The sequence below is a fragment of the Mus caroli genome, unplaced genomic scaffold (assembly GCF_978045245.1).
Source record: "Mus caroli unplaced genomic scaffold, Mus_caroli_1 scaffold_10, whole genome shotgun sequence".
Lineage (NCBI taxonomy): Eukaryota > Metazoa > Chordata > Mammalia > Rodentia > Muridae > Mus > Mus caroli.
In genome coordinates, this window is record NW_028227265.1 from 7,062,319 (window position 1) to 7,080,786 (window position 18,468).

The 18,468-nt window shown below is 46.9% G+C and overlaps 1 protein-coding gene across 5 annotated transcripts in view; it reads right to left on the reverse strand.

Moving 5' to 3' along the window:
* Zc3h18 (zinc finger CCCH-type containing 18) overlaps positions 1 to 11,348 on the reverse strand; it is a 51,587-nt gene extending 40,239 nt beyond the window's left edge. For 2 of the 5 annotated variants that reach the window (XM_085843533.1, XM_021169727.3), the window contains exon 1: positions 9,534 to 10,364. In XM_085843533.1, coding sequence (XP_085699659.1) covers positions 9,534 to 9,627 — 94 coding nt within the window. In that variant the 5' untranslated portion in view covers positions 9,628 to 10,364. Of the gene's footprint in view, positions 1 to 72; positions 131 to 9,533; positions 10,365 to 10,485; positions 11,149 to 11,304 lie in introns of those variants that run through there. The other 3 variants (XM_029480521.2, XM_021169726.3, XM_029480520.2) reach the window with 3 other exon arrangements.
* Positions 11,349 to 18,468: the final 7,120 nt, after the last annotated feature.

Consider the following 18,468-nt stretch of genomic DNA (forward strand, 5'->3'; position numbering starts at 1 on the left):
CCACATGCTCTCTCACACACATACACACACAGAGGGAAAGAATTTAAACAAGAAAAAAAATTAAAAGATCACCTGTTTTAAACATTCACTGTCAAGAGTTGGCATCAAAATGTTTCTAGCCAGGAGCAACCTAGTTGCAAGCAAAAAAAAAAAAAAAAAAAAAAAACTATGTTTGCTGGGTAACTGAATATGTAATAAATCATTTTAAATCAATCACTTGCAAAACACAATGATTACATTATAAATTTTCAGATAAAACCAGCCTATCAACAGGAAGTGGTGGTACACGCCTTTAAGCCAGTACTCAGGAGGCAGAGACAAGGGGATCTAAAGAGGGATGAGTTCCAGGATATCGAAGGATACACAGAGAAACTCTGTCTGGAACCCTGCCCCACCCCACCCCGCAAATAAGACAAGAAAAACAAACAAAATCCCAAAACCCAAAACAATCTATCTTAAGTCACTCAAAATACACAGTAGATAAGATTCTCTGGTCATCTACCATCACTGGAGAGGAAGGAATACTGAAGTCAGTCCTATCCAGGACGGCAAACACTGGCCAGCCTGAAGTGAACAGTGAACTGCAGCCCGTCTGGGTTAGAGAGTGAGAGCAGACAGCAAGTAAGGACAAGTTAGAAGTTATGTGCACAGCCTCTGAGCTCTGTAGAATGCTGTGAGCATCCCTGGTGCCTACGGCACTCACTCATACAGTGGGCAGGGGTGAATGCCAGGTAGGACAACGGCCAGAATGGGAAATCTGTGCTTTCTGCTGTTTGAGAGAATGTTTGTGCACAGTCCCAATGTGTGTGTGTGTGTGTGTGTGTGTGTGTGTGTGTATATAGCTTCTAATTAAGGCAGGCTAAGCCAACATACTGAACACATGAACTCCTTGGTGTGTAACATCTGATCCCTAGCATTGCAGTTTTAATTGCACTGTCTATTTTGAAGTCTCCATGAGGCACAGAGACTTTTCATCTCTCCAGCTGCCTGGGTAGCACTGGTAACAATAGAAGTCAGCAACGCTGACCTGGCCACCAAGTCTCATATACTCTGCTTAAAACCTGACAAATCCCTACTCTGCCATTTTACGCCTAAAGGCAACCTCATAAACAAAGGTATCTTTCAAACCAACTGTTATGCAAAACCAAATGTCCAGTCTAATTTGGAAGTCATAAAACTGATACTGCAGCACACAATGCCCGTGTGGTAAACTGCATGCTATCTTGTGTACGGTTCACAAGACTTTTCTAACCTGCTCACAGCCCTTTCTGGGGCTCTGGTACAAGTTGGTTTGCTTTTAGTTTCAGTCAAACTTGAGTCTAACAAGTTGGCAGGTTTTTTTTTTTATATTCCTAAAAGTCTTGAGACTTCTTGAGATGAATATTCTGGAACCTGTATGCCCAGACATAGATGGAATTATTGCCACTTCCAGCGGCTGAAGTTACTACTATAAATCCTTTTTGGTATAGACCATGCATAAACCTTCGTAAGAAACGAAGACTGAGTGACCAACCAGATATCTGAACCTTAGCAAGCAGCAGGCTGGTAAAGGGGGAAAGGCTGCTCTTTTATTTGGGCTTGTGAGTTAAAGCTTGAATCCCTGTTCTACTGCTTCCAGGGTTTAAAATCTCAGGCCAAGTCAAGCACAGCTGCCAGGCCTCAACACCGTCATCTGAAGGACAAGAACAGCAGCAGCTCCCTTATGGGGTTGTCACAGCCTGGTACCTGAGGATGTGCTGGAAACACACTCTATATATGTGAGAGAGAACTCTCCAGTCAAAGCACCATCCTCAAGCCACTCCTGTCAACTGCAGTCAAGTCATCCAGAGCTCTCAAGAAAAGCTTGCTTACTGATGACTGGATAACGTGGGACAGCCCATCTGTCAGGTGCTGAGAATGCTGCAAGACTCCTGAAAAACGAACGCATTTCCTCACGCCTCGTGGGTTGGTTGTTTGTTTTGTTTTTCTGAGACAAGGTCTCATTCTGTAGCTCTGGCTGTCCCGAAACTCAGATATCTGCCTGTCTCTGCCTCCCAGGTGCTGAGATTAATGGGATGTGCCAGCATGCCCAGCTTCCTCATGCAATTCTTAATCCCTTTATCAACCTTCCAAGTAAGTAAACTGAGGTTATATGGCTACTGCATATGTCTCACGACTGCCATTCAGGAATATTCTGGAACCTGTATGCCCAGACATAGATGGAATTATTGCCACTTCCAGCGGCTAAAGTTACTACTATAAATCCTTTTTGGTATAGACCATGCATAAACCTGTAGGTTCTGTTTCCCTCTCCCTCCCTCCAAATATCAAGGCACTAGACACTCCCCACAGGAACATCAATTTTACACAAAGACACAGCCAGGCTAACTAGCTTGAGAATTCTAAGGGGCTGGTGTTCTGTGTGCATGCCCAGTGAGCTTTTCCACCCTCCAGATGAATTTACAGTTACTTTGGCTGCCAGGACTAAGTCAACTTCTGATCTGTAAAGGCAGTTAATTATTGGCACACATGCCATAAAGTAGTGGGGCGAATGGCTGTCCCGGTGTATGTTTGCAGGGAAGGACAGAGGACTCCTGGGATCACAAGCTGTTCTGAGCAACCAATGACAAGTTATAAACAAGCTCAAACATACACAATTTCTCTCTTCCTTTCTGGTAGTTCAAACCCCAGAATTCCTCTATAAGTTAGGAATCTTGTTTCTTGCACTGTGCATTACTCTGTCCATCTAACTGCAGTACACAAGCTCCAACAGTTTGTTTGAAGGATGTTATAAGTTGGGATCTTGTTTCCAAAAGCCCAAATATTAAAAGTCTGAGTCCCCAGGGATCCTCTACTAAGAGGTGCAGTGTAGGCTCTCCCTGCCCCGTCCCTGGGACAGAGTTTCTCTGTGCAGCCCAGGCTGTCCTGGAACTCACTCTGTAGCTCAGGCTGGCTTTCAACTAGGAGTCATCTACCTCTGTTTCCCAAGTATTGGGATTAAAGGTGTGTGTCACAAGCCGGCTCTTATGTAAGAATCTTAACAGGTTAGTCTCAGTGGGAGATCTGTTCAGGAGTCCAGTTTTTGCTTTCTGGCATCTGATAAGGTGGGATAATTTTACTGTCACACTCTGGCCACAGTGGGACCTTACTACCTGTATTAGTCAGGGTTCTCTAGAGTCACAGAACTTATGGATAGTCTCTAAATAGTAAAGGAATTTATTGATGACTTACAGTCTGCAGCCCAATTCCCAACAATGGTTCAGTCATAGCTGTGAAAGGAAGTCCAAGGATCTAGCAGTTACTCAGTCCCACACGGCAAGCAGGCGAAGAAGCAAGAGCAAGACTCCCTTCTTCCAATGTCCTTATAGTCTCCAGCCTAAAGTGTAGCCCAGATTAAAGGTGTGTGCCACCACACCTTTAATCCCAGATGACCTTGAACTCAGAGATTTAATCTTCTGGAATTGGAATCCATAGCCACTATGCCTCAAGATCTCCATACCAAGATCCAGTTCAGACTCCAAGCCTCCAGATAAGGGTCACTGGTGAGTCTTCCAATTCTGGATTGTAGTTCATTCCAAATATAGTCAAGTTGACAACCAGGAATGGCCACTACACTACCTGAACATGGTCTAGACTCTAGAATCTATCAAACTGAGAGCCAAAATAGACCTCTTCTTTTTCTCCCCTCCCCTCTTTCTTTCTTAGTATAAAAACAGGTTTATCAGGGGCAGCTCTTGAGTGAGTTCACTGACTACACAGGAAAGAGCCAATGAAGTCACCATGCAGAGGGAGATACAGGAGTCTGGAAGAGAAAACATATGTGCACACACACACACACAGAGAGAGAGAGAGAGAGAGAGAACACAAGCAAGTGAGCCTGCCTTTCTTTTTGAGATAGGGTCTAGGTATTCCTGGTGTGATGGTTTGTATATCTTTGGACCAGGGAGCGGCACCATCTGAAGGTGTGGCCTTGTTGGAATAGGTGTGACCTGGTTGGAATGGGTGTGTCACTGTGGGTGTGGGTATAAGATCCTCACCCTAGTTGCCTGGAAGTCAGTCTTCTACTAGCAGCCTTTGGATGAAGACATAGAACTCTCAGCTCCTCCTGCGCCATGCCTGCCTGGATACTGCCATGCTCCCACCTTGATGATAATGGACTGAACCTCTGAACCTGTAAGCCAGCCCCAATTAAATGTTATTTTTTTATAAGACTTGCCTTGGTCATAGTGTCTGTTCACAGCAGTAAAACCCTAACTAATACAGAAGTTGGTACCGGGAGTGGGGTATTGCTGTGATAGGCCTGACCATGCTTTTATTTGAAAGAATGTGGATTTTGGGACTTTGGATTTGGAAAGCAGTGGAATGCTTTAAATGGGGCTTAATGGGTCATCCTAGTAGGAATATGGAAGACTTTGTTGCTGGGAGTAATTTGAACTGTGTTGACCTGGCCCAAGAGATTTCAAAGGAGAAGAATTTCAGAATGTGGCATAAAGACTGGTTTTGTGGTATTTTGGTGAAGAATGTGGCTACTTTTTGCCCTTGTCTGAAAAGTTTGCCTGAGGCTAAGGTGAAGAGACTTGGATTAATTGCATTGACAAAAGAAGTTTCAAAAAAGCCAAGCAGAGACTTTGTTCTCTGGTTAAGTCTTATGAAGAAAAGTTTGAACAAGCATAGCAAGCTTAGAAAGGAAAAATATAAAATGGTTTGAGTATTAAAGGAGTACCAGGAAGTGAAATGGAGCAAAAATCTTGTGTTCTAGGAGATAAAGATTAAGGGAGTGGGACCTTGGGGCAAGATCCTACCCAGCTAAATTAGATCCAGGCATGGTGGTACACACCTTTAATCCCATGAGACAGGCATGCTAATCTCTACATTCAAGGTCAATCTACAGAGCAAGAACCAGGATAACCAAGCTTAGGCAGTGAAGGATTTAGAAAACATAAAGCTAGTGATAATGTAATAATACAAGGGGATCATGTTCTAGTTCCTGTAAGCAGCAGAACTCGGCAGCTTCAGCCATGTGCCTCTGGCTCTAGAGTTAAGAATGGAAGGAACTACTGGGAAAATTGATGCTGGTTAGCTGGAGCTAAGGAATTAGCAGTGATTAAGAAGAGACCAGCATCGTTGAGGTGAAATCTTCTGGAAATTGTTTTCTGGGAGCACAAAGAAGCTGTGTTCCAGAGATACCCAAGGTTGTACCTCATGCTGCAGCTGGACTTGGTAATGTGTAAGAGTCACTCAGGTGGTACTGCTTGTGAAGGAATGAAGGGATCATGGAGAGAAGCTGAGGCTTAGCACTGTGAGAGGCCAAGGAAGCCCATTGGAGAAGGTGAAGCCTCAGCTGTAGTTGATGGCCCAGGATTGAAGGGGTCATGCAAAGGATTTGAGGCTTGGCACCCTGAAGAGAGCCTATGAGAGGCTATTGGTGAAGCCTAGTTGGAGTGGAACACCCCAGTGTATTGGAGATGTCAGTACCATGGGATGATCACCAAGAACAGCAGCCATAATGGAGTGGATCAACCTGAGCATAGAGTGCTACAGAGGTCAGAGATGGAGAAGTGATGCCAGTCCTTAGAAGGAGTCCAAAAGATCAAGTGGAATCCCAGACACTGAAAGAAGAAGCTGTAACATTGAAATTGCCTTGGAGACTCAAAGATGTTAAAGATGCCAGAGCCATGGGATACATGCTGAGGAAAGCTGCTAACAGGGAGTGGAACCAGCCCAGGAGGAAGCAGTTTGTTGCAGTCAAAAAAGATGAAAAAGGAATGGAGATCTGAAGACCACTTTGACATCAGCCATGGAGATGCAGAGTTTGGAGTTTGCCCAGCTGGTTTCCTGCCTTGCTTTGGGGATTACAGTTAATTAAGTTGAATGAATCTCAGAAGAGACCTTGAATTTTGGGCTTTTAACATTGTTGCAACTGCTATAGACTATGAGGACTTTGAAAGTTGCACTAAATGCATTTTGCATTATGCTATGTTTAAGTATGGCCCCCATAGACTCATGTTTTTGAACAAGTCTATGGGGACCAGGGAGTGGAATGTGATGGTTTGTATATCTTTGGACCAGGGAGCGGCACCATCTGAAGGTGTGGCCTTGTTGGAATAGGTGTGACCTGGTTGGAATGGGTGTGTCACTGTGGGTGTGGGTATAAGATCCTCACCCTAGTTGCCTGGAAGTCAGTCTTCCACTAGCAGCCTTTGGATGAAGACATAGAACTCTCAGCTCCTCCTGCGCCATGCCTGCCTGGATACTGCCATGCTCCCACCTTGATGATAATGGACTGAACCTCTGAACCTGTAAGCCAGCCCCAATTAAATGTTATTTTTTTATAAGACTTGCCTTGGTCATAGTGTCTGTTCACAGCAGTAAAACCCTAACTAATACACCTGGTTTCCTGGAACTCTCTATGTAGACCAGGCTGGCCTCAAACTCACAGAGCTCTGCCTGCCTCCCTCCCTAGGATTGCTGGAATTAAAGCACTCACCACTACATATATTTTCTTTGTATGAGTTCATCCCTGTGATGGTTTGTATATCCTTGGACCAGGGAGTGGCACCATCTGAAGCTGTGTTCCAGAGATACCCAAGGTTGTACCTCATGCTGCGGCTGGACTTGGTAATGTGTAAGAGTCACTCAGGTGGTACTGCTTGTGAAGGAATGAAGGGATCATGGAGAGAAGCTGAGGCTTAGCACTGTGAGAGGCCTGGGAAGCCCATTTGGAGAAGGTGAAGCCTCAGCTGTAGTTGATGGCCCAGGATTGAAGGGGTCATGCAAAGGATTTGAGGCTTGGCACCCTGAAGAGAGCCTATGAGAGGCTATTGGTGAAGCCTAGTTGGAGTGGAACACCCCAGTGTATTGGAGATGTCAGTACCATGGGATGATCACCAAGAACAGCAGCAGTAATGGAGTGGATCAACCTGAGCATAGAGTGCTACAGAGGACAGAGATGGAGAAGTGATGCCAGTCCTTAGGAGGAGTCCAAAAGATCAAGTGGAATCCCAGACACTGAAAGAAGAAGCTGTAACATTGAAATTGCCTTGGAGACTCAAAGATGTTAAAGATGCCAGAGCCATGGGATACATGCTGAGGAAAGCTGCTAACAGGGAGTGGAACCAGCCCAGAAGGCAGTCAAAAAAGATGAAAAGGGAGTGGAGATCTGAAGACCACTTTGACATCAGCCATGGAGATGCAGAGTTTGGAGTTTGCCCAGCTGGTTTCCTGCCTTGCTTTGGGGATTACAGTTAATTAAGTTGAATGAATCTCAGAAGAGACCTTGAACTTTGGACTTTTAACATTGTTGCAACTGCTATAGACTATGAGGACTTTGAAAGTTGCACTAAATGCATTTTGCATTATGCTATGTTTAAGTATGGCCCCCATAGACTCATGTTTTTGAACAAGTCTATGGGGACCAGGGAGTGGAATGTGATGGTTTGTATATCCTTGGACCAGGGAGTGGCACCATCTGAAGGTGTGGCCTTGTTGGAATAGGTGTGACCTGGTTGGAATGGGTGTGTCACTGTGGGTGTGGGTATAAGATCCTCACCCTAGTTGCCTGGAAGTCAGTCTTCCACTAGCAGCCTTTGGATGAAGACATAGAACTCTCAGCTCCTCCTGCGCCATGCTTGCCTGGATACTGCCATGCTCCCACCTTGATGATAATGGACTGAACCTCTGAACCTGTAAGCCAGCCCCAATTAAATGTTGTTTTTTTAATAAGACTTGCCTTGGTCATAGTGTCTGTTCACAGCAGTAAAACCCTAACTAATACAATCCCCTTAGGTATTTGTCATAGTGATAAAACTGAAACGTTCTTCCTACTCCTCAAGTGTGAAGGAAGATGATGGAGGCTCTGAAAGGGCTGGCTCTCAGCAGCCTATACATCACACACTGCACTCTATCTGCCTGGGACACTCCTGAGACTACAATGCCACCATTAGCATCCACAGGAGGCAAGGCCACGGCTTCTGTAGTGCAGTTTCCTTACAGAGGCCCTGAAAGATTTGAGAAAAGGAGCTGTACTATCTTCCTTCCCATGGGACCTCCTGGGATTGTACTGCTGGAGGCTGCATCTGGTGAGCGTCTTTCAGAGACAACCACAATCTATGTTTATTAGAAGCACACTAAACCATACATTTAGACCAGGGATCACACTGGAAATCAGTAGAGGGACTCATCTCCAGCCATGCTCCAAAAAGGTCCACTATCTCTCTAGGTGCCAGTAGTCTTTGCTAAGACTAATTCTGTGGCCGGGCGTGGTGGCCATGCTGTTACCCAGCACTCGGGAGGCAGAGGCAGGCCGATTTCTGAGTTTGAGGCCAGCCTGGTCTACAAAGTTCCAGGACAGTCAGGGCTATACAGAGAAACCCTGTCTTGAAAAAAACAAAAAAACAAACAAACAAGCAAAAGACTAATTCTGTGTGCTACCCTCTGCTGACTGCAGGGAACTCATGTGCTACATATAAGCCTTGAATCCAGGGTCCTCCAGCCCAGCTACAATGTTTACAACCTTCTTACCCACTAACCCAGTAGTGCAGGACTCTCACAAAGTTTAGAACTAACCTTTAGTCCTCCTATCCACAATGGTGAACCTGTTCAGCGGGTGGAATGACAGTCTTTCAATATCTCTGTCCCCTGCTGCATTTGACATACTGGAAAACGCTTGACTAAATGACAAAACCCCCAAACCCCATGAATCCAGGAACCACCTGTTGCATACTAAAAAGAGAGCTAATAAAGTTGCCCGATTTGTAAAACATTGTAACAGAGCTCCAGAGCAGCCTTCAGCTCTTGTGTCAGCAGCAACTCTGGAAGGCTAAACTGACTCCAACCACTCTACTACTGACAGAACAGTTATGTCATGGTCTCCTCACAGCTGGGTCATTCTCAGCAACTGCTACAAGCTACTTAAGAGCCTGGCCTGGTGAATTTACCAATTCAGGTTAAAACAATTCTTGGGCCAACGTGGTGGTGGGGGGCATGACTTGGGGAGGGGGCAGGGTTTCTCATCGTAGCCCTGACAGGCCTCCAGCCAATAGAGACACACCTGCCTCTGCCTCTTGCACTGTCACCACTGACTGGCCTACTACTGAGAAATGTGTTCCAAGTAGGTTTTGTGAAGGAGGCTCGATAACACACAAATACAACCTCTGGAAAACTGCTTTCCCTTTGAACCAAGGTCTCACTTTGTAGCTTTGGCTGTCCTGGAACTCACTATGTAGACCAAGCTAGCTGGAACTAAGAAATCTCCTAGCTTCTGCTTTCCCCCAAGTTCTGGGATTAAGGTGTGAGCCACCATACTCAGCTGTGGGAGATGAAGTTTAGCAGAGCAGAGCCTATGTTGATGTCTAAGTTCTGTTATGCCTGGTTTAAAAAAAAAAAAAACTTATTCATAGCTCCATCCATGTATAGAGCAAGAATGTCAGGATGTTGAAAACACCACCCCCAAAGTGACTTAAGCTCTGCAAAAACTCTTCGGTAAGGAGATGGTCTCCTTGGGATGGTCTGCAGATGACAAGCTATCTCTTTGGAGATGAGCAAAGCAAACTTACCTTCTGAGTGTTCAGGAAGTAAATCCGAAGTTCTCTTAAAATGTTTGAGCATTCCCCATCTACAACTTGAGAGGAGTTTCAGCTTTGGGGACATATTGAATTGGTTCCAGAACTGGCTGGCTTCAAACGTGTTCAGATCATTCACATTCTCCTCTCAGGGGGCTGGGAAATGGGAACTAGCCTAGGGACAGAGAATCTCAACCTCTGCCTTGGGATAGGTAATGTGATGAAGAAGAACCAAATGCCTTCTTCTACTATCCTCAAATGGGTCTGAAGAATTACTCTTGTTAATGAGTGCCAAGAAAAAGTTCATTTGAAACAGCTATTGTGCCCGGTAAACTCAGCTGTCAAAAGTATACAGGAAATTCAATATCTAGTAGGGGCGAGACTATAGGTCTTAGTTTAATTTCCTTCTAGCACTACAATCGCTTGGCTACTTTACACTAAAGAAACGGCATCTCTAAGCTCACAGTCTAGGAGGCGAAGAGGTCACACTTCCTAAGCGACCCGGGACTCTTGGAGCACAGTGGGTCCGTCCAACCTGTGCTCGCTTGAAGTTGCGAGAGCAAGTTGCAGGAGGCTCCAGAGAGTTCAAAGTTTCCTGCAGAGCCCGTCGAGAGTCCAAGCGGGCCTCCTCCCGAGCCAACCTGCGCGATCCGCTCCCCTTTGTGGGCGGCGAACATGTGCCACGCCGAGTGGCCCGGAAGGGAAAATGACAGCTTCAGGAAAAGCAACTTCACCACGGCAGACCGCGGCGCGCCATGGCACCCGCCCGGACGTCCCAGGCCGCAGCGGGCTCGCGCCTGCCGGCTGTCCCGGCCCGCGCTTCAGCCCGCGGCTGCGCACAGCCGGGGGCGCGCCCGAGAGCTCGGGAGGCGGCGCCGGGCTCCGGGGCCTCGCTCCCGCCGCCGCTGGGGCGGCCTCCTCCCCGCCGCCCGCCGGCCCAGCTTACCTCAACGCGAAGACGGGAGGCGGCCACGGCTCCGCTGTGGTGGGGGCAGCGTGGACGAGATGTTCCTCAGCCTTTTCGCTCCTCACTGGCTCCGGCTTCGGGCACGACGCGGGCGGAACAAACGGGCTCCACTACCCGCGGGGGCCGGCCATTGTGCAACGTCATCAGGCCGCGACGGCCGTCTTGCGAACCGGCGGGCTTCCCTCGCTGGCCCCGCCCTCTTCCGCACTTCCTTCCGGCCTCCGGCGGCCCCGCCTCCGCGGCGCGCGCTCCCAAGGCTCCGCTACTGCGCAGGCTCACCGAGGTCGACCCCGCCCTCTAGCGGGCCTCCTGGGGGCGCGTGCGCAGTCGGTGGCCCTTCGTGGTAGTTGCTTGGGATGAGATCAGATGAGGAGCAGGTGGGATGCGTGCTGGGAAGGGAAAGCCCTTTGAGGCTCTTGGTGAGTGCGAGTGGACACTTCCAGGGTCTGAAAACTTAGCATTCGTTTCTTCAGGGCGCGAACTTTCTGCCTTATTAAATATCAATACTTAGCCGGGCTGTGGTGGCGCATGCCTTTAATTCCAGCACTTGGGAGGCAGAGGCAGCCGGATTTCAGAGTTCGAAGCCAGCTTGGTGTACAGAGTGAATTCCAGGACAGCCAGGGCTACACAGAGAAACCCTGTCTGGAAAAAAAAAAAAAAATCAATACTTGACCAAAAGTGTTTTGGGGATGGAGTGTAGCTCTGAGGTTGAGACAGCACCTGCCCAAGTATGCGCGAGGCCCTGGTACCCTCAAAAAGAAAAAGATTTTTGGAGTTGAAGGATTTAGATCCTCTTACCTGTTTCGGTGACGCTAAACATCTCTGGCATCGTTAAATTACCGTGACCCAGTGTAACCTCCCTGGGGAGGACTTAAACTGATTGGGTCATTTTTCAGTCCCCTCCTACTACCCCTCCTACTACCCAGATGGAGCCCGAAGTCCAAACCCCACCCCACCCCGCTGCTGACTTGATAAAAGGTACGGAGATCATTCGGTACTGACCCCTTGCAAATTTTGAATCCGATCTTGGTCTTACTGGTTAGGGGCTGCCTGTCTTCCTCAGATAAAGTGAAACAGCCCAGATGCCCATAAACTGATATAAGGGGGGGAAAAGTTCTGGTTGTACAGTCCTGCATTAATTGGGCCACAGAAAGGGATGAAGTTCTGACACATGCTACAAACACCGAGGAAGCCTAGACAAGTCGAATACTTTTGACTCCATAATGCGGCTGAACTATGCCGCCCACCCTCCAAGTTACATGTGAAGTCCTAGCACCAAGCTGGTATGGATGCTCTCTCTCTCTCTCTCTCTCTCTCTCTCTCCCCCCCCCCCTCTCTCTCCTGTGTATGTGTGCGTGTATATGTGTATGTCTCTTTTCACACACCACCACCACCATCTGAGGAGACAGTGAGAAAGCAGCTATCTGCAAGCCAGGATTAGGCCACGCTGGCCTCCCACCTCCGGAAGGAAATTAACTCCCACTGCTCAAGCTACCCAGTGAAATGAGCCAAATCAAGCCAGATTAGATCTTATTCAAGCCAGGTTTACTGGGGAGCTGCTTGCCAGCGAGCTCACTGACCCCAAGGACTGAGGCCAGGGGAGTCGCCAGGTCTGCTTAGCTATGTAAAATATGCACCTCGGTCCCTTATAATGGGGTCCAGAACTAGACATTGTCCACCTGCATGCTACCATGCTCCCCTCCATGATGATGACGGACTAATCTCTGAAACTTTGAGCCCCTAATTAAATGATTCCTTTTTATAAGGAGTGCCTTGGTTATGGTGCTTTTTAACAGCAATAGAGCAGTAACTAAGAGACCAGACTTGAGTAGTTGGCATGGCAGTGCAAGCTGCATAATATTCAGTTTATATAAAAATATAAAATAAGCGAGATGGCTCAGTGGGTAAAAGCTCTGACTGCTCTTCCAAAGGTCCTGAGTTCAAATCCCAGCAAACACATGGTGACTCACAACCACCCGTAATGAGATCTGATGCCTTCTTTTGGTATATCTGAAGACAGCGAGCAGGGACTGAGAGAGCAGGGTTGACTGGAGTGAGCAGAGGTCCTAAGTTCAATTCCTAACAACCACATGAAGGCTGGCAACCACATACACACTCATTCTGTCAGTTCTGTGTCTCTGCGTCATACAGTACTGAGCTCTGAGATGGTCAGACAAACACTTCCTTCATAAGCTGTTGGTGGCCACCACAGAAATGCAGTCAATAGAGGCTGGGGAGATGAACTGGGGAACGAGTCAGCCTTCCGGTTGGATCCTGAACTTCCCTCCTGTTCGCTATGCTCTCCACCCCTGGCTCTTGCCTGAGTTGATATCAAAGTCCCCTCTTCTCACTCTTGCTTCATTTAGAACCCAATTTCATCGACTCCTGCAGTGGCTTCTTCAGCCATGAGATAAAAGCTACACTCCTGGTGCCCCACCTCCTGTGGCCTGGTGTCCCTGGCCCATTTCTCCCACACTCACATCCTCTTTGCTGTCCCCAGGTGTGCAGGATGGGATCTTTCTTTCTTTCTTTTTCTTTTTTTTTTTTTTTTTTTTTTTTTTCGTCAACTTGACATGGGCTAGAGTCACCTGAAAGGAAGGAACCTCAACTGAGAAAATGCTGCCCCCATAAGATCCAGCCGTAGGGCATTTTGTAAATTAGTGATTGATGGGGGAAAGCCCAGTCATTAGTGCATGGTGTTATCCCTGGGCTGGAGTTTCTGGGTTCTCTGAGAAAGCAGACTGACCAAGCCATAAGGAGCAAGCCAGTGGTGAGCAGCCTCTATGGAGAGCCCTCCATAGCCTCTGCCTTTGCTTGAGTTCCTGTCCCGACTTCCTTCGATGGTGATGATGATGATGACGACGATGAAGAACAGTGCTGTGGGAGTGTAAACCAAATAAACCCTTTCCTCCCCAACTAGCTTTGGTCATGGTGCTTCGTTGCAGCAATAAAAAAAACCCTAACTAAAGACACCGACTCTTCGCAGGGTCCTCTCAAACTACCTGAAACCCCTCTGTCTGATTCACATTTAGTCACGCCTGGGTCTTACCATGGATGGAATTATTTTCAGGCACCCTCCAGATGTACTGGGGATAGGTGCCACCTGTGTGTACCACTCAGCCCTGCCAATCAAGGCATGCCCCCGGCAAGAGTGTTCTATACCAGAAATCCCTGCAGTCTCCATTCAACAGGCCCAGGTGATATTCCAAGCATGTGAGATTGGGGGGTGACCTTGGGATCCAGGAGACATGGACAAGAGGAGACACCAAAATCTGTAGTAATATATATTTTATATATATACATATATATATGTATATATATACACACACACACACACACACATATATGTGTATGTGTGGCGAGCTGGCTCAGCAGGTAAGAGCACTGACTGCTCTTCCGAAGATACTGAGTTCAAATCCCAGCAACCACATGGTAGCTCACAACCACTTGTAATGAGATCTAACGCCCTCTTCTGGTGTGTCTGAAGTCAGCTACAGTGTACTTATCTATAATAATAAATAAATCTCTGGGCCGGAGCAAGCAGGGACTGAGGGAGCAGAATTGACCGTAGCGAGCAGAGGTCCTAAAAACTCAATTTCCAACAACCACATGAAGGCTCACAACCATCTGTACAGTTACAGTGTACTCACATACATAAATAAATAATTTTTTTTTAAAATACAGGGAAACGTTCTGGAAATGGCCCAAATATTTATCAGAAGATATTTCAATATTGTAACTTATACTACACACTAACAATGTTGCAATTGTTAAAAATTACATAAATCTGGAATATATAAAAATACTATTTGGAAGCAGGGGTGAAACTCTATAAATTACATTTAAAACGTCAAATGGCAGAAGAAACACAGAGGATCATTGTTTTTGCTGTGTCAAAAATAGCATCACAGGGCTGGTGAGATGGCTCAGTGGGTAAGAGCACCCGACTGCTCTTCCGAAGGTCCAGAGTTCAAATCCCAGCAACCACATGGTGGCTCACAACCATCCGCAACAAGATCTGGCGCCCTCTTCTGGAATGTCTGAAGACAGCTACAGTGTACTTACATATAATAAATAAATTCTTAAAAAAAAAAAATAAAATAAAATATCACCTCTTTTAAAAAAAAAAAAGCATCACAAAAGCACCTGGGGAGGAAAGGGTCAATTTCAGCTTACAGTTTATATAGAGTCTAGTTGCCTGGCGGGATGAGTGATGGTACAGCTAGCACTGAGGAGGCAGAGGCAAGCAGATCTGAGTTTAAGACCAGTCTGGTCTACAGAGTGAGTCAGGACAGCCAGGGCTACACAGAGAAACCCTGTCTTTAAAAGCAAAAGAAATACAACAACAACAACACAGTTTATAGTCCTGCATGGAGGGAAGTCAGGACTGAAACACACTTGGAGGAATGCTGGTTATTGGCTGGCTCCTGTGGTTTGCTCAGGCTGCCTCCTTGCAGTCTTGAAGACTACCTCTGCTCAGGGGTGGCACCGGCCACATTGATATGAGCCCTGTCACCCAAGTCATTAATTGAAAACACCACATGGCCTTGTCTACAGACAAGCCGGTGGAGGCATTTTCTCAGTTGAAGTTTGTAGTGAGAATTGTGGAATTTTGTTTTCTTTAAAAAAAAAAAAAATACAGAAGGACTGGTGAGATGGCTCAGTGGGTAAGAGCACTGACTGCTCTTCTGAAGTTCTGAGTTCAAATTCCAGCAACCACATGGTGGCTCACAAACATCTGTAGTAAGATACAATGCCCTCTTCTGGTGTGTCTAAAGATAGCTACAGTGTACTTACATAAAATAATAAATAAAATCTTTTAAAAAATACAGAAATATAAGAATAGGTTTCCATTTAATCCCAGGTGTGGGATCTCGGGCTGCTTTAGGCTGTCCACAGTGGCTGACAATGATCAGGCTGGTAATCTAGCAGGGGCGTGGTTTTTGCCAGCTGCAGACAGTTTCTGTCAAGGTTTGGTCAGTATGCAAATTTTGTACCTGACAGTCTAGGCCTAGGAGTGACTTGCCAAGGTTACAAGCTTTGGTTGTGCAAACCTTGTTCCTAGACTTAAAATTATTGGTTACATAAAATAGGCTACGACCGGGCTGGTGAGATGGCTCAGTGGGTAAGAGCACCCGACTGCTCTTCCGAAGGTCCAGAGTTCAAATCCCAGCAACCACGTGGTTGCTCACAACCATCCGTAACGAGATCTGGCGCCCTCTTCTGGAGTGTCTGAAGACAGCTACAGTGTACTTACATATAATAAATAAATAAATCTAAAAAAAAAAAAAGTTTAAAAAAAAATAGGCTACGACCAATTACTATTTAAAAAAAAATAGGCTACGACCAATTACTGAGGGATTGGAGGTAAGTGGGTTTGGAGTGACCTGGTTGGGGGAGGGGGGAAGGAAGAAGGAGAAAGGGGATGAACCATGAGCACATGGCCAGGAGAAACAGTAAGTATGTGGGGTACACCACTGGGGAGGTGGCCAGATCTGCAGTTAGAAGAGTAGATTAGGGGTCATCCCCCACGAACTGTCAAAATCAAATAAAAGAACCATAGTCCGAGACTCGTTTATTGGATGGTGGGCATAAATTGGTTTTACTACAAGTTTCTGTGATTGTGTGATGTTTGGAATTCTGGGGACTTTTCAGAGGGTCTATAAATGCTAGGCTTGCTGAGTAGTCATGTGCAGAGAAGAAAGAAGACGAAATTAGATATTCTGACAGCAAAGATCAAACTTGCCCCCAAGGAACTTGTTCTGAATCAGCAGGAAGTAATCTAAGGCTAACGCCGCCCCCCCCCCCAACCCTTTTTTCTCTATATAGTGTGAGGGGGTTGGAAGGGTGGGAAAATGGTGGAGAAGGGTGGAAGAAAGAAGAAACCGCCAAGTAGCAAATGATGAGTTACCGAAGTCCCTCTTCTCAGGTAAGTCAAGCTGGTGTCAGGTTGACAAAAGCAAAACCAACCAACCACGAGTCAGGGTGTGTGTGTGTGTGTTGCACAACTTTAATCCCAGCACTCAGGAGGCAGAGGCAGGCAGGTACCTACCTCTCTGTGAGTTCCAGACCAGCTCTAGTCCACAGAGCAAGTAGCTGCACAGAGAAACTCTGTCTCAAAACAAACAAACAAACAAACAAAAAAAACCCCAAAAAAACCCAGAAAACAAAACCAAGAGAGGTGTGGAGCAAGTGAGTCACACAGACTGCCAGCAGGGGTGTGAATGATGTGTAGAGAGGCAAGTGTCTGGGGTCTGTCAGTATGAACTGCAATGGTGGTGCCGGCCTATAAACCGAGTCCTTGGGAGGAAGCCGGAAGATGAGGAGTTCCAGGGCAGGCAGGAGGGAAAGGCTTGGAAACAGCATAGGAAAGATATCATCAGGATAAATGCTAGGAAAATGCCTGCAAAGACAAAAGAATGGAAAATAGCTGCCTCTTGAGAGCAGGAAGGAGGAAGGGAGATGGGGGGGGGTGCACAGAGGGAGAGGTGCGGGGGAGGGGCTGGATTTCTAAACTGGGGACTATAATGAGACAACATACAAGCGATAAAAAGTCATATAAAGCATCCAATTTTTTTAAAGCTTTATTTATTATTATATGTATTATATGTAGCTTTCTTCAAACACACCAGAAGAGGGCACCCGATGGTTGTGAGCCACCATGTGGTTGCTGGGATTTGAACTCTTTGAACTCGGGACCTGCGAAAGAGCAGTCAGTGCTCTTACCCACTGAGCCATCTCTCCAGTCCCTAAAATGTACAATTTGACTTTTGCAAAGTGTACACCAAACAGTTCCACCTGGCTGAAACTGCCCAACCTGTTGCCGTGTGTGGCGCTCCTCTCGGGACATGCGGCACGGAGTCAGAAACCCGAGCCTTGTAGCCCTAAGGACGAAGGCTCAGTCAACCAGTCTCAGCAGACCAGTTCATCAGACAAGTGGTAGTGAAGTGCAGAGAAAAGAGGTTTATTTAATGTGGCTGCAAGGCCCAGACTCTGACCCAAATACCTCTGGAAGCCCTGGGTTTTGAGGTTTGCATGTTGTCCACCTGAATACCCCAGCGGAGGAAACGGGAAACGTTGGGAACTGCATGTCTCATTTCTCACTCCCCTCCCTGCAGGGCTCCCAGGCCTACAGTCTCCACATTCTCAAGGCATGCGTGGACATAGCCATACATGTTTGCCCAGCCTTCACTCTCCGTAATGTCAGATGCACACAGCTGACAAATGATTTTGTCTGAATTTTAGAATGGACCGCCTTACTGATTCTTCACGTGGTCACCAGAGGGCGTGCCAGAGTAGCAGAGCTCTGCTCTGCAGCTGACCCTGTTCTGGCTGGCCAGCTGTGAACTCAGTTTAAAGCAAACTCACTCTGAATGTGAGGGGCCTCTACTTCTGAGGCAAGGAGAAAGAGTCTGGCTGGATCAGCAGGGGGCCCACTCTCTGGCGTGGAGGGTTTTACCAGTCCTGTCAACTTTAGGCTGTCCTCTGCCCAGCTGGGATCCCATCTACCTTATTCAACATCTCTCAGCCAAGGTTCTTAACCCAGGGAGGCTGGACAGAGGATCCCGAGACCCCTGGCTTCTGCTGGCTTTTTTTCCCCTCTTGCTTCTGCATCAAAGAGCCTCAGCTCCTGGTTTGGGTGAGCCAGTGACTTCGGCAAAGGGCCTACGTGGGGTCAGCTTCTTCCTATACTCAGAAGTGTATGTATGCAGGGTTACATGTAACACAACACAAGCTGCCCTTGAACTTGCCATGTTGCCACAGATGACCTTAAACTTCTGATCTTCCTGCAGGTACGCACCACCATGCCTTGAGTGCTGGAGACAGAACTCAAACCCTCAAGTGTGCACTAGGCAAACACTCTACTAAACTTAGCAACATCCCCTCAGCTCCAAGTAATTTTGTAAAAATAAGCTTGAGATTATCAGTACAAGCTTATGTGCATATTTTATATCCTTATGA